The sequence below is a fragment of the Phyllobates terribilis genome, unplaced genomic scaffold (genome assembly GCF_046119375.1).
Source record: "Phyllobates terribilis strain yellow unplaced genomic scaffold, ASM4611937v1 Scaffold_3__8_contigs__length_932513732, whole genome shotgun sequence".
Classification (NCBI taxonomy): Eukaryota; Metazoa; Chordata; class Amphibia; order Anura; family Dendrobatidae; genus Phyllobates; species Phyllobates terribilis.
In genome coordinates, this window is record NW_027362763.1 from 780,476,851 (window position 1) to 780,493,244 (window position 16,394).

At 41.3% G+C, this 16,394-nt stretch overlaps 1 protein-coding gene across 3 annotated transcripts in view; it reads right to left on the reverse strand.

Moving 5' to 3' along the window:
- EML6 (EMAP like 6) overlaps positions 1-16,394 on the reverse strand; it is a 279,209-nt gene that overhangs the window by 218,996 nt on the left and 43,819 nt on the right. For all 3 annotated transcript variants that reach the window (XM_073672290.1, XM_073672289.1, XM_073672288.1), the window contains exons 2-3: positions 9,916-10,075; positions 3,615-3,713 (exon numbers count right to left, since the gene is read on the reverse strand). In XM_073672290.1, coding sequence (XP_073528391.1) covers positions 3,615-3,713; positions 9,916-10,075 — 259 coding nt within the window. The remainder of the gene's footprint in view (positions 1-3,614; positions 3,714-9,915; positions 10,076-16,394) is intronic.

Below are 16,394 nucleotides of genomic sequence, written 5' to 3' on the forward strand. Positions count from 1 at the left end.
TTATTTTGTTGACTTTTCCAGGTGAGCAGGAGGAAAAGAGGAAAATCTAAATGTTCTCCTCTATTATATTGCTGCTGCTTTTAAAAGGAGCAATTTGGGTAAATGGAAGCATTCGGAGGCGTGATCATTACTTGTGCTCTGCTTTTAACGTCCTTTTCCAAATCATTCAGACAAGAGCATTGTCAGAATTGAATCCTCTATATTCCAAACTCTCCTTTTCCAGTGCAGTTTATACTACTCCTCACGTTTTCAGCAGATGTGCACAGGCATCATGAGCGCTAGCTATTTATTTTCGGAAAAGCCTAATTGCGTTGCTTTCCGTTTTGGAGCACAGAAAATTCTTTCTAAGTTCTTGCATCAATAAGCACATAATTAGTCCGACAAAGTTTTGAATTGTAAATTTCCTTTGGATTGCACATCATAGTAATTTCAATAGATGTACACAGGAACATAGCCTCGCCATAAACATTGAATATTCATTTGTGAAGTCGGCTGGCTATGGTGAGATCTGCAGAAACTCTGATATCTAAAGAGCTGCCAGACCTTTACACAATGTGTGGAAACTACCATTTCCCCCATATTAGATGTCTACAAAAGTTTCCTCCATATACAGTGGCATATAATAGTTTGGGCACCCCTGGTCAAAGTTAGTGTTATTGTGAACAGTTAAGCAAGTTGAAGATGAAACGATCTCTAAAAGGCCTGAAGTTAAAGATAACAGATTTCCTTTGTATTTTAGGCAAAAATATATATTTTTTAATCTTTTACATTTTAAAAATGACGAAAAAGGAAAATGGACCAATGCAAAAGTTTGGGCATCCTGCATGGTTAGTACCTAGTAGCACCCCCTTTTGAAAGTATCACAGCTTGTAAAAGCTTTTTGTAGCAAGACAAGAGTCTTTCAGTTCTTGTTTGAGGGATTTTCATCCATTCTTCCTTGAAAAATCCTTCCAGTTCTGTGAGATTCCTTGGTCATCTCGCATGCACTGCTATTTTGAGGTCTAGCCACAGATTTTCATTGATGTTCAGAAGAGGGGACTGTGAGGGCCATTGTAAAACCTTCAGCTTGCACCTTTTGAGGTAGCCTATTGTGGATTTTGATGTTTGTTTAGGATCATTAACCATTTGTAGAAGCCATCCTCTTTTCAACTTCAGCTTTTTTACAGATGGTGTTATGTTTGCATCAAGAATTTGTTGAAATTTCATTGAATCCATTGTTCCCTTTACCCTTGAAATGTCCCCTGTACCATTGGCTGCAACACAACCCCAAAGCATGACTGATCCACCCCCATGCTTAATAGTTGTCGAGATGTTATTTTCCTGAAATTTGGTGGCCTTTTTTCTCCACACATACCTTTGATCATTGTGGCCAAAGACTTCTATTTTAACCTTTTTGGTCGACAGAACTTGTTTTCAAAATGTATCAGGCTTGTTTAGATGTTCTTTTGCATACTTCTGATGCTGAATTTTATGGTGAGGCTGCAGGAGAGGTTTTCTTCTGATGACTCTTCCATGAAGGTCATATTTGTGCAGGTGTCTCTGAACAGTAGAACAATGAACCACAAAGCTAGAGTCTGTTAAATCTTTCTGTAGGTCTTTTGAGGTCAAGCGGGGGTTCTGATTTGCCTCTCTAGCAATCGTACGAACAGCTCTCACTGAAATTTTGCTTGGTCTTCCAGACCTTATCTTGACCTTCACTGTTCCTGTTAACTGCCATTTCTTAATTACATTTCAAACTGAGGAAAGGGCAACTTGAAAACACTTCGCTATTTTCTTATAGCCTTCTCCTGTTTTATGGGCCTCCACCATTTTCATTTTCAGAGTGCTAGGCAGCTGCTTAGAATAACCCATGGCTACTGTTTTTTTGGCATAAAGTTAGAGGAGGCTTGGTTTTTATAAAGCTGGGAAATTTTCATCACCTGGCATTTCCTAACGATGGTAGTGAACAAGCCATAACCCTAACAGGCTAATTAAGGTCAGAAACCTTGGTCAAAATTATCAAAGCACACAAATCTCCAAGAGTCCCCAAACTTTTGCATAGGCCCATTTCCCTTATTGTAATTTTTTTAAAATGAGAAAAAAAAGACCATCTATATACTTATTTGCCTAAAATACAACTGAAATATGTCATATTTAACAATATGCCTTTTAGAGATCATTTCATCTTCAACTTGCTTAACTGTTAACAATAACAGTAATTTTGACCAGGGGTGCCCAAACTTTTACATGCCACTGTATTTTCTCAGTTGGCTTACCTTTGCCAAACTCAGCAGTTTTTTTAGAGTAGCTATTAGATAGAGACTAAAGTTGGCCATACACATTAGATGGCTGTCGGTTGAACGATACTTCCGATATATGTCGGCCAACTCTCCAATACACAGGAGAACTCGTTTGGCCGGCAGCTTATTTCCGAGAGGACAATGTGAATGGCAGTCCGAAATTGGACATGCGAAATCGACGTCTGTCCTGATCATCAGTTATCCTGTGCCCTCCTACACATGAGACTGTAGGCCGAACGATATCAGCGGGTTGGACTGACATTAATCTAATGTGTATGGGGCCTTTAGGTTTCAAATTATTGAGGCTGGCATTTTGAAGGCCAGTATTGATGAAGGGTCCACTTGCATGCACCTTTTAATAAATTTGGGGAATCTTCCAGCTGCCATTAATGGAAATGTAGTCAAGCAAAGAGAATTTGTCAGGCCGCAGTTGACCATGCCCAGTCCCGCTAAACTCAACCTACTTTCCAAAAAGTTGGCACAGCTACTGCCAAACTACAAGTTGTGCAAAAATGTTATGACATTTCAAACAGTTTTACACCAAATTTCAGGGCTCTTACAGTTTTGTTGAAAAAGAAGTCCTTAAAGTCTAAAATTAAACATCGAAACACAAGAAATATTTTGGACTTCTAATATGCTCACTAAGTTTTACCCTTGTAAAACATTGCCGTTGTGCTTTTGTCCTAAAAAAATATTTTTCTAAAATTATATCATTCAAAAGTTGCTACAAAATCCTGTTTTTGGCAGTACACCATGAGCAAATCATGTACTGAATAAAAAGCTGATTTCTCTGCCTAAAGAGAGGCTGGCTAAGTGGGGAATCCACAGGCCGCTTGGACTGTCTGGACACCCCTAGTGGGCGGCTTTAAATGGAATATCTTACACTGTGGGGGTGTTACAAACTACTTTTTCTTAGGCACACCTACACTTGTGGTGCCAGAAAAATATAGTAGAAATACAGACAGAGGTTCTCAACAGAAGCCAAGTGTCACAAAATGCTGATAATTGTAAACTATGGAGTAAGACCATGTTTTCTCCATTTATGTGCAAAGCTAAATTCCAAATTGTAATTGTGATTGTATATTGAGTTCTCATTTATGGGACCATTTTGTTATGCGAGCCCAGATATCCCACCTCTAAGAGCAAATACAAGTACCTCTGTCTGACTGGACAGCCAGCTGTAAGGGATATTACTAAAGACAGAAACATAAAATAACTCAAAATCAGTATAAAACTAGTAACTGCAATGTTTAAAAACAGAAAAAAAATGTTACAAAAAAAAAACAAAAAACACACATATATACAGTAACAAAAGTACATGGGACACGTTAATACCCTGTCTGAGTGTCCAGTAGCGGTCGCCAAAACTTTGCCTTTTTGCCAATCCCAAATGCAAACAGTGTTTTTGGCATCCAGTCCCACGGAGGCAAGGCGCTAAAAACGAGAGAGACAATAAGAAAAAAGAAAATCAGTCTAATAAACAATTACATTTCATGTTATTTATATGCAGTAGTCCATATACTATTCTTACACCTAATCCACAAAGTGCATACTACTGGTTTATTTCATTATTCTGTATATGTCAATGAAATGACGTTTATATTCTCCATTAACTTAGTGAGTATGCATTTATATATGACTGCTGTAATACATATTATATGTATGTACACTGTGTATATATGTATATATATATATATATATATATATATATATATATATATATACAGTACAGACCAAAAATTTGGACACACCTCATTTAAAGATTTTTCTGTATTTTCATGACTATGAAAATTGTACATTCACACTGAAGGCATCAAAACTATGAATTAACACATGTGGAATTATATACTTAACAAATAAGTGTGAAACAACTGAAAATATGTCTTATATTCTAGGTTCTTCAAAGTAGCCACCTTTTGCTTTGATGACTGCTTTGCATACTCTTGGCATTCTCTTGATGAGCTTCAAGAGGTAGTTACCAGAAATGGTTTTCACTTCACAAGTGTGCCCTGTCAGGTTTAATAAATGGGATTTCTTGCCTTCTTGTGTTGTGCAGAAGTCTGGTGGATACACAGCTGATAGTCCTACTGAATAGACTGTTAGAATTTGTATTATGGCAAGAAAAAAGCAGCTAAGTAAAGAAAAACGAGTGGCCATCATTACTTTAAGAAATTAAGGTCAGTCAGGCCGAAAAATTGGGAAAACTTTGAAAGTGTCCCCAAGTGCAGTTGCAAAAGCCATCAAGCGCTACAAAGAAACTGGCTCACATGAGGACCGCCCCAGGAAAGGAAGACCAAGAGTCACCTCTGCTTCTGAGGATAAGTTTATCCGAGTCACCAGCCTCAGAAATCGCAGGTTAACAGCAGCTCAGATTAGAGACCAGGTCGATGCCACACAGAGTTCTAGCAGCAGACGCATCTCTCAAACAACTGTTAAGAGGAGACTTTGTGCAGCAGGCCTTCATTGTAAAATAGCTGCTAGGAAACCACTGCTAAGGACAAGCAACAAGCAGAAGAGACTTCTTTGGGCTAAAGAACACAAGGAATGGACATTAGCCTAGTGGAAATCTGTGCTTTGGTCTGATAAGTCCAAATTTGAGATCTTTGGTTCCAACCACCGTGTCTTTGTGCGACGCAGAAAAGGTGAACGGATGGACTCTACATGCCTGCTTCCCATGGAGGAGGAGGTGTGATGGTGTGGGGGTGCTTTGCTGGTGACACTGTGGTGGATTTATTCAAAATTGAAGGCATAGTGAACCAGCATGGCTACCACAACTGATGGTCCCAACCCCATTTATAAGGCAAGTAATCCCTTAATTGTTAATTATATAATTCCACATGTGTTAATTCATAGTTTTGATGCCTTCAGTGTGAATGTACAATTTTTATAGTCATGAAAATACAGAAAAATCTTTAAATGAAGTGTGTCTAAACTTTGGGTCTGTACTGTATACATATATGTGTATATATGTAGTGCCGGCGTCCCTGCCCTCTGCTAGGCAGGGACGCTGTTCCCGTCACCGCTCTGCTCCGTGCCCGGCGTCCCTCTCCCGCTCTGCTGGCAGCGCGCGCTCCTTCCCGGCCACTGTGCTTAGGGCGCGCGCCCTCCCTCCCTCTTAAAGGGGCCGCGCGCGCCGTCCTAAGGAGTCCCCGGCCAATGGCCGGAGGACTTTACCATATATAAGGCACCTCCTCCAAAATGGAGGTGCCCGAGCAATGTTGTTGCACCGTTCTACTCTGCTTCAGCCCTCAGGTCCCGTTGCCAGTTACCTGCCAGATTCCTGCCAGCTTGCTGTCCTAATCCTGCCTGATTTCTTGTTACCTGCCTGCCTGCCTGAGGTCCGACGGTCTGCCTTACAACTCCGGTCAGTCTGTCTAAGGACCAACTTGCCCGCTCACCTGGGAGCGCTTCTCCGCTACCTGCCTGCTTGCCTGCCCGGAGGCTCCGCTGTCACGTGCTGTGACCACCAGCTATTCCAGACTCTTGCCCGCTCACCTGGGAGCGCTTCTCCGCTACCTGCCTGCTTGCCTGCCCGGAGGCTCCGCTGTCACGTGCTGGGACCACCAGCTATTCCAGAGACTCTTGCCCGCTCACCTGGGAGCGCTTCTCCGCTACCTGCCTGCTTGCCTACCTGGAGGCTCCGCCGTCACGTGCTGTGACCACCTGCTATTCCAGAGACTCTTGCTTGCTCACCTGGGAGCACACATCCTCCATCTGCCTTGCTAGCCTACCTGGAGGTTCAGCCATCACAGGTCGTACCTACCCTTTACCTAGAGACTGCCCCGGTCACTTGCCGTGACCTCCAGCCCGTTCTTCCAGAGACTGCCCCGGTCACTTGCCGTGACCTCCAGCCCGTTCTTCCAGAGACTGCCCTGATCACTTGCCGTGACCTCCTGCCCGTACACCCAGAGACTGTCCCGGTCACCTGCTGTGACTGCCTGCCTGGTCGCCACCCGCTCCCTTACAAGGACCGCTCCCTTGTATAGTAGCCCAGAGGTTCCGCCTCCCAGACCCGTTACAATATATATATATATATATATATATATATATATATATATATATATATATATACAGTTATATGAAAAAGTTTGGGCACCCCTATTAATCTTAATGTTTTATAAAAATTGGTGTTTTTGCAACAGCTATTTCAGTTTGATATATGTAATAACTGTTGGACACAGTAATGTTTCTGCCTTGAAATGAGGTTTATTGTACTAACAGAAAATGTGCAATCTGCATTCAAACAAAATTTGACAGGTGCATAAGTATGGGCACCTCACCAGAAAAGTGACATTAATATTTAGTAGATCCTCCTTTTGCAAAAATAACAGCCTCTAGTCGCTTCCTGTAGCTTTTAATGATTTCCTGGATCCTGGATGAAGGTATTTTTAACCATTCCTCTTTACAAAACAATTCCAGTTCAGTTAAGTTTGATGGTCGCCGAGCATGGACAGCCCTCTTCAAATGATCCCACAGATGTTCAATGATATTCAGCTCTGGGGACTGGGATGGCCATTCCAGAACATTGTAATTGTTCCTCTGCATGAATGCCTGAGTAGATTTGGAGCGGTGTTTTGGATCATTGTCTTGCTGAAAGATCCATCCCCTGCGTAACTTCAACTTTGTCACTGATTCTTGAACATTATTGTCAAGAATCTGCTGATACTGAGTGGAATCCATGCGTCCCTCAACTTTAACAAGATTCCCGGTGCCGGCATTGGCCACACAGCCCCAAAGCATGATGGAACCTCCACCAAATTTTACTGTGGGTAGCAAGTGTTTTTCTTGGAATGCTGTGTTTTTTTGCCGCCCTGCATAACGCCTTTTTTGTATGACCAAACAACTCAATCTTGGTTTCATCAGTCCACAGGACCTTCTTCCAAAAAGAAATTGGCTTCTCCAAATGTGCTTTTGCATACCTCAGCCGACTCTGTTTGTGGCGTGCTTGCAGAAACGGTTTCTTTCGCATCACTCTCCCATACAGCTTTTCCTTGTGCAAAGTGCGTTGTAAAGTTGACCGATGCACAGTGACACCATCTGCAGCAAGTTGATGCTTCAGCTCTCTGGAGGTGGTCTGAGGATTGTCCTTGACTGATCTCACCATTCTTCTTCTCTGCCTTTCTGATGTTTTTCTTGGCCAGCCACTTCTAGCCTTAACAAGAACTGTCCCTGTGTTCTTCCATTTCCTTACTATGTTCCTCACAGTGGAAACTGACAGGTTAAATCTCTGAGACAGCTTTTTGTATCCTTCCCCTGAACAACTATGTTGAATAATCTTTGTTTTCAGATCATTTGACAGTTGTTTTGAGGAGCCCATGATGCCACTCTTCAGAGGAGATTCAAACAGGAGAACAACTTGCAAGTGGCCACTTTAAGTAGCTTTTCTCATGATTGTGACTCGCCCCCTGGGCCGTGGGGCACTCGGATCCGGGCAATAGGGAACGATGGGAGTAGTAGTGGCAACCCGGTTCCGTGGCTCAGGGTGGTCAGGCCAGTGGTAGTCCGTTATGTGCTATTGATTATGTCCGACTACGCCATCCGTGGATTTGCGGTCATTAGGAACCGCCGCGGCAAGGCAGACCGCTGGGGCTGATGATGTATGCATCTGGGATGGTGTGACTCCCCACGGGAAGAGTGCGGCCCCAGGGCAGTGTAGTGGATGTTGGGAGTGATGGTAGTGAGAGTCCCAGTGCTGATAGTGCTGGAGGAGCAAGGAGCACGCAGACAACAGGTTGCAGTCCAGGGTCTTTACTAGAACAGGTAAATTGACCCACAAACAGTCCCAGCTAGGAGGGGACCTGGATGTCTGAGAGCAAAGGGGAAATTGGCCCTGGTCAGGGTGAGGATGTAGGCCTACCGTGCTTTCTGTGCTCCTTCTGGCTATCTCCTCGTTATAGGGTAACAGCCCACGTTTCCGAGCTTTCCGTGTATTCTCCCCTGTATGGCCTGCGACGTGGGTTCCTTTCTACTCACAGCCTTGTACGGCTTTGCTGGTCCCTTCTGTTGTGGCAGGGCCTCCAGGCTTCTTAGGCCAAGGAATATACAGTCCCCTGCGAACTGGTTATCTGCTGGGGGATGTGGAATCCTTCCAGCCTCAGACACCAAAGTCTGGTAAATTAAGTCCGTGATCTGCCAAGACAGGCTCTCTTCGCCTCTTGTCTCTGGCTTGTGGCTCTCCTCCTGCCACACTTCCTCTTAGGTGCAATACAACTTTCTGTCCCTGCTCTGCTCTGGGACAAGTCTCAGTCCTGAGACAGGCCGTCAAGTTCTCTCCAACCCAGCCCCCAGCACCAGCTTTTATAGGGGCAGCCTGCTCCCCCTACTGGCCTGAGACAGGAGGTATTGCATGCTAATGTTCCCCTGACTAGAGAACCTCCCCCTTGCTCTCAGACACAGCTTTATTACATTTTGTGGCATCCAGGCCAGGGTGACACAATTGCATACAGCTGGCTATGAAGTTCAAAGCTCAATGAGGTTACAAAACCAAAAAAAGTGCTTTAGTAAGTCAGTAAAAAGTAGGTAGGAGTATTTAAAACAAGAAAATGATAAGGGTGCCCATACTTATGCACCTGTTAAATTTTGTTTGAATGCAGATTGCACATTTTCTGTTAGTACAATAAACCTCATTTCAAGGCAGAAACATTACTGTGTCCAACAGTTATTACATATATCAAACTGAAATAGCTGTTGCAAAAACACCAATTTTTATAAAACATTAAGCTTAAGATTAATAGGGGTGCCCAAACTTGTTCATATAACTATATATATATATATATATATATATATATATATATACACACACACACAGGATTTATAAATCAGCCCCTATACTGTAAAATTAAATATGGCATACAACATTGCTTACAATATATATTAAATATATATAACCTATGGCTGCTGTCATAGTGAGTAATGTGGGGGCCAAAGGAGTGACAATATTAACTGGGCATCATTTTATTGAAATTGCACTATGACGGCCAATGTTATATGCCATATTCGATTTTACAGTATATATTTATAAATCCTGTGCAGCCGTATTTGAGGCTTGTGCTAAAATTAATTTGTGGTTAAGAATGAAGTATTTTATTTATGGTGTTGGGGCAATATAATATAAGTTACTAGGAACTCAGGGATCTAAAACTTCCCAGGACCAGTTCATAGAATTTCTGTTATTTAAATGAGGCTTAATTTTTGTATATGCATTCTGACTTACAGTCAGTCTCGGACTGGCCCACAGGGAGACAGGTGAATTCCCTGGTGGGCCCCTCTGGAGGAGTAAATCCCCCACTCTACTATATCAGCAGTTCTTGGCACAAAAAACTTCATTCAATATGTACAAACCAAGCCAGTATCTCATCATTCAGTCATCAGACTGCCCAGTTTACAATTTTATAGACGAATAGCTAAATTTGTGAATGAAGGTAATGCAATACTTACGGGTAGCAGTGGCCCCCACAGTTAATGTTACTAATGAGCCCTTGGCACCCCAGTCTGACACTGCTTACAGTGATATCTATTTTCTCTATTTGCTACTGTATATAGTGGCAAGACTACTAATTAATAATAATATAAGCTGTATAATGACTGTTTTTCTAAGGAAATGTGAAATGTAGAAGAGAGTATATTAAATACAAACCTGTCCTTCTGAATCAAACGCCAAGCCAGCTACTCCATGCGTGTGCACATCTTTGAGGATGGAGACTGTCTGAACAGTGTATGAATCCCATATACATATATAAGGGTCTTTTCCAACCTGTCCTGTGGCAACAAGGGATTTGTCTGGATGTAAAGCAAGGCTGTAGGCAACAAGATACAACGGAAAATAAATTACTACGTTACAAATAGTTTTATGATCAAATAAAAAGTTGTGAATATTTATCATGACATAAATCTCATTTATATGAATTGATATTTTCATTATTAGTCCTTTTTTTCGTGTGAATGTGGAGATGGTGCGCTGCTCAACCACCACTCTATTAGTGTTTCTCGAAGAATATCATTGCAATTACACACGTTTTGTTATATATGTGCTTATTTCCTTTATGTGTATTTTAACAACACAAAAAAGAGAAATAAAGGCAAATTGGACATAATTTCACAAAAAATAACTAAAATGGGCTGAACAAAGTTTTTGACACCCTCAATTTAATATTCGGTTGCACACCTTTGGAATAAATAACTGCAATCAATCGCTTCCTATAACCATCAACAAGCTTCTTACACCTCTCAACTGGAATTTGGAACCACTCTTCTTTTGCAAACTGCTCCAGGTCTCTCATATTTGAAGGTGCCTTCTTCCAACAGTAATTTTAAGATCTCTCCACAGATGTTCAATGGGATTTAGGTCCAGACTTATTACTGGCCACTTCAGAACTCTCAAGAGCTTTGATTCCATCCATTTCTGGGTGCTCCTTGAAGTATGTTTGGGGTCAGTGTCCTTCTGGAAGACCCATGACCTAGGACGCAAACTCAACTTTCTGACTACATTGCCACCCAAAATCCTTTGGTAATCTTCAGATTTAATGATGCCTTGCACACAGTCAAGGCACCCAGTGCCAGAGGCAGCACAACAACCCCAAAACATCTTTGAACGTCCACCATATTTGACTGTAGGTACTGTGTTCTTTTCTTTATAGGCCTTATTCTCAATTCCTCACAGTCCACTTCTCTTTCTTTTCTCCTTGCTTAGTGTGGCACACACAGACACACAATGCAAGGATTGAGTCAACTTCTCCCCTTTTTATAAGGTTTCAGGAGTGATTTTCATATTGCCTACACCTCTTAATTGACACAGGTGAGTTTAAATGAGCATCACATGCTTGAAACAAAGTTGTTCACCCACAATTTTGTTGATGATTATAGGAAGTGATTGATTGCAGTTACAGGTGCATCTCATAAAATTAGAATATCATCAGAAAGTTAATTTATTTCAGTTCTTCAATCCAAAAAGTCAAACTCATATATTATATAGAGTCATTACAGAGTGATCTATTTCAAGTGTTTATTTCTGTTAACCCCTTAACCCTTGAGGGTGGTTTGCACGTTAATGACCAGGCCAATTTTTACAATTCTGACCACTGTCACTTTATGAGGTAATTACTCTGGAACGCTTCAACGGATCCCCCTGATTCTGAGAATGTTTTTTCGTGATATATTGTACTTCATGATTTTGATAAAATTTCTTCAATATCACTTGCGTTTATTTGTGAAAAAAATGGAAATTTGGTGAAAATTTTGAAAATCTTGCAATTTTCAAAATTTGAATTTTTATGCCCTTAAATCAGAGAGATATGTCAAACAAAATACTTAATAAATAACATTCCCCACATGTCTACTTTACATCAGCACAATTTTGGAACCAAATTTTTTTTTTGTTATGGAGCTATAAGGGTTAAACGTTGACCAGCGATTTCTTATTTTTCCAACAAAATTTACAAAACCATTTTTTTAGGGACCACATCACATTTGAAGTCACTTTGAGAGGTCTTTATGACAGAAAATACCCAAAAGTGACACCATTCTAAAAACAGCACCCCTCAAGGAACTAAAAACCACATTCAAGAACTTTATTAACCCTTCAGGTGCTTCACAGGAATTTTTGGACATGGTGTCTGCTAACAAATTGAATGGAAAATCGGCTCAAATTGTTAGCGGACACCATGTTGCGTTTGGAGAGCCCCTGTGTGCCCAAACATTGGAGCTCCCCCACAAGTGACCCCATTTTGGAAACTAGACCCCCCAAGGCACCTATCTAGATGCATAGTGAGCACTTGGAACCCCCAGGTGTTTCACAAATTGATTCTAAAAATGAAAAAGTGAAAAAAAAAAACACTTTTTCATTTTCATGAAAAAGCCGTGAAGCATATGGGGCGGAGACTCGAGCATGTCACTCAAATACCCACGATACTCAATGCATACTAGAACACCCGATGCAAACTCAAGTAGCGAGCACTTGCGCTCAACACTAGTCGCCATATCGTTATCTTTTTTTCTTACTTTTGAAAAAAATCACAACCCCATCACAACCCTAACCCCAACCCTAACCCCAACCCCAGCCCTAACCCTAACACAACCCTAACCGTAGCACAATCCTAACCCTAGCACAACCCTAACCCTAGCACAACCCTAACCTGAGAGTTAATTTTTTACGCCGTTCCTCATGCGGTATAAGTGATTAGATGACCTTATTCTTCGGGTCGGTGCGACTACAGCGATACCAGAATCATATGGGGTTTTTATGACTGACAGCTGTCACACACTAAAAGACGCATTTTTTGTAAAATCTAGTTTTTGCATCGCCATATTTTGAGAGCTATAATTTTTCCAGATTTTGGCAGACAGTCATTTGACGGCTTGTTTTTTGCGGGATGAGTTGACGTTGTTATTGGTGCCATTTTCAGGCACGTGACATTTTTTAATCGCTTTCTATTCCAATTTTTGGGAGGCAGAATAAACAAAAACCAACAATTCAGGAATTGTTTTTTTTGCTTTTTTTATTCTGTTCCACGTGTGGTAAAATTGATAAGGTAGCTTTATTCTTCAGGTCAGTACGTTTACAGCGGTACCACATTTATATCGTATTTCTATGTTTTGCACTTTTACATAATAAAAGCAATTTTATAGAAAAAAATATTTTTTAGCATAGCTTTATTCTGAGAGCTATAACTTTTTTATTTTTCGGCTGAAGGAGCTGTATGGCGGCTTGTTTTTTGTGGGACGAGATGACGTTTTCAGCGGTACCATTTTTATTTATATTCGTCTTTTTGATCGCGTGTTATTCCATTTTTTGTTTGGCGGTATGGTGATAAAGCATTGTTTTTTGCTTCATTTTTTTTTTTTTTTTTTTTTACCGTGTTCACTGAAGGGGTTAACTAGTGGGACAGTTTTATAGGTCAGGTTGTTCTGGACGTGGCGATACCAAATATGTGTACTTTTATTGTTTTTTTTTTTATAATAATATTTATTGATGGGTACATTATATTTTTATTTTTGGTGGATTATTTTTTTTATTTTTTTTTATATTTTTACAATTTTTTTTTTTTTTCACTTTCTGATAGTTTTTATACTTTATTACTTTGTCCCACTATGGGACTTTCACTTTTTTTTCTCTGATCGCCTGCATGGCATCGGAATGCAGCACCATACCTATGCCATGCAGGCTGTCAGCGCTGGACAGGGAGAAGATTGTTTGGAGACCCGCTGTCTGGTGACCCGGATGTTGTCTGGTGACCCGGATGTTGTCATGACGACATCGGGTCGTCATGGCAACATCCTGGAAGCCACGGCAGACAGCGCTGGAAGCCAGAAGAGGAGGTGAGTATCTGCGATCACCTCCCCTTGCCACCGCAATGCTGCGATCGACTTCGATCGCAGCATCGCGGGGGTTAATGTGCTGGGAGCGGTGCGTGACCGCTCCCTGCACATAGTACCGGGTGTCAGCTGTGACAATCAGCCGACACCCGGCGGCGATCGCGCCCGCACAGCCTGTGTGCGCGCGCGATCGCCATGACGTTCTAATACGGGTCTGGCTCTTAAGTCCCAGGGCACAGACGCTTATTAGTAGGTCTAATGTTGTTAAGGGGTTAATGATGATTATGGATTACAGCCAATGAAAACACAAAGTCATTATCTCAGTAAATTAAAATAATTAACAAAAAACACTGCAAAGGCTTCCGATACATTTAAAAGGTCCCTTAGTCTGTTTCAGTAGTCTCCACGATAATGGGGAAGACTGATGACTTGACATATGTCCAGGAGGCAGACATTGACACACTCCACAAGGTCCCAGAGTTCCAATTTTCATTTGGAAATCAAGGTCCCAGAGTCTGGAGGAAGAGTGGAGAGGCCACAATCCAAGCTGCTTGAGGTCTAGTGTGAAGTTTCCACAATCAGTGATGGTTTGGGGAGCCATGTCATCTGCTGGTGTAGGTCCACTGTGAGTTATCAAGACCAAAGTCAGCGCAGCCGTCTACCAGGAAATTTTAGAGCAGTTCACGCTTCCCTCTGCCGACAAGCTTTTTGGAGATGGAAATTTCATTCTCCAGCAGGACTTGGCCCCTGTCCACACTGCCAAAAGTACCAACACCTGGTTTACAAACAACAGTATCACTGTGCTTGATTGGTCAGCAAACTCACCTGACCTTAACCCCATAGACAATCTATGGGGTATTGTCAAGAGGAAGATGAGAGACACCAGACCCAACAATGCAGACGAGCTGAAGGCTGCTATCAAAGCAACCTGGGCTTCCATAACACCTCAGCAGTGCCACAGGCTGATCGCCTCCATGCCACGCCACATTGATGCAGTAATTGATGCAAAAGGAGCCCCGACCAAGTATTGAGTGCATTTACTGAACATACATTTTAGTAGGCCAACATTTCAGACTTTAAAAACATTTTTCAAGTTGTTATAAAGTATTCTAATTTACTGAGATAATGACTTTTGTGTTTTCATTGGCTGTAAGCCATAATCATCAACATTAACAGAAATAAACACTTGAAATAGATCACTCTGCTGGTAATGACTCTATATAATATAGGAGTTTCCCTTTTTGTATTGAAGAACTGAAATAAATTAACTTTTTGATGATTTTCTAATTTAGTGAGATGCACCTATATTTATTCCAAAAGGTGTGCAACCAAATATTAAGTTGAGGGTACCAACAATTTTGTCAGGCTCACCTTTGGGATTTTGTGTGAAATTATGTCTAATTCGCCTTTTTTTATTTTTGTGTTGCTCCAATACAGACAAAGGAAATAAACATGTGTGTAACAAAACATCTGTAATTGCAATAATTTTCTGGGAGAAATAGTTAATTTTCTGGAACAATTTAAAGGGTGCCAACTAGTGTTGTGCGAGCGTGCCTGTTTGTTAGGCAATCCCTGCATGTGTCACAGTTGTCTAACAGCCGCAACACATGCAGCTGCGGCGGCTCGAGCATAGATGCCGAGCGTGCTCGGTGAAAGGGTTAACCGAGCACGCTCATGCAACACTAGTGCCAACACTTTTGCCCATGATTGTATACTCACAATTCCACCATGTCAATATTGTATATAAAGAAAATGAGTAGTAATAGAGGTAATTATAAACATCACTTACTTTTTTTTGTTTTGAAAAAATTGGCACAACAGCTACATATATATGGGCTTATACCATAGTTCAATATATGTAAAGAGGACCTCTCAGCACGTTTTTACATATGGGAAGTAGTGGAATAGCTGTATAGTCACTTGTTTCCCTTTAAAAATTATAATTTTTTTTGTAGAGATCCGATGTTCCAGTAATGGGAAGTCTAATGTAGAAGCCATATGCAAATCAGGCTGGAAGATCATTAGGGGCGTGTCAAAGCACTTGGGAAAAGCTGTCCAAGTGAAGTGACACACCCCCTGTGAACTTCCAACCTGATTTGTCTATGACTTCTACATAAGACTTTCCATTACTAGAACATTGGATTGCTAAAAAAAGAGGTATAATTTTTATAGGGGGACAAGTGTCAAAACAGCTATAACACTATTTCCATATGTAAAAATGTGCTGATAGGTAGCATTAAAAGTGATTTTCTCACTAAATACATTCATCAGCTATCCACAGAATATGTAGGGACACTCACTGATATGCAGAATGGGGGAAAAGTCCTTTTTTTCGTGTGAATGTGGAGGTGGTGCGCTGCTCAACCACCACTCTATTCTCTTCTATGGGTCCAACAGAGACATGGGCCGATTCATCAAAGCACACCAGTTTCAAAGAAGGAAGGAAGGGAGGGAAGTGGGGTGGGACTGAGCACGACTATGCCTGCCTATCAAAATCAAAAAAAGTGTTGGCATTTCTTATGCCAGAAATGTTACTCCAGTCCCTGACTGTAGTAGCATTTCTGACAAGGTGCAGACCACTAAGATCAAGCTGACAGCTCGGCAGAGTGATCATTTTGTTTTCTCCCCAGCTACATTCTTATACTCCAACACAGGACATTGGGGAAGGGGAGTCTGGCATCTGTCCGTGCTTAGTTGTTGCCTTAATATTTAGTTAAAGAGGACCTGTCACCAAAAGTGACCAGTTTCACCTTTTATTTTATTTCCACTGCTCCAGAATATTCTAATTTTATTTTTGCTTTTTTT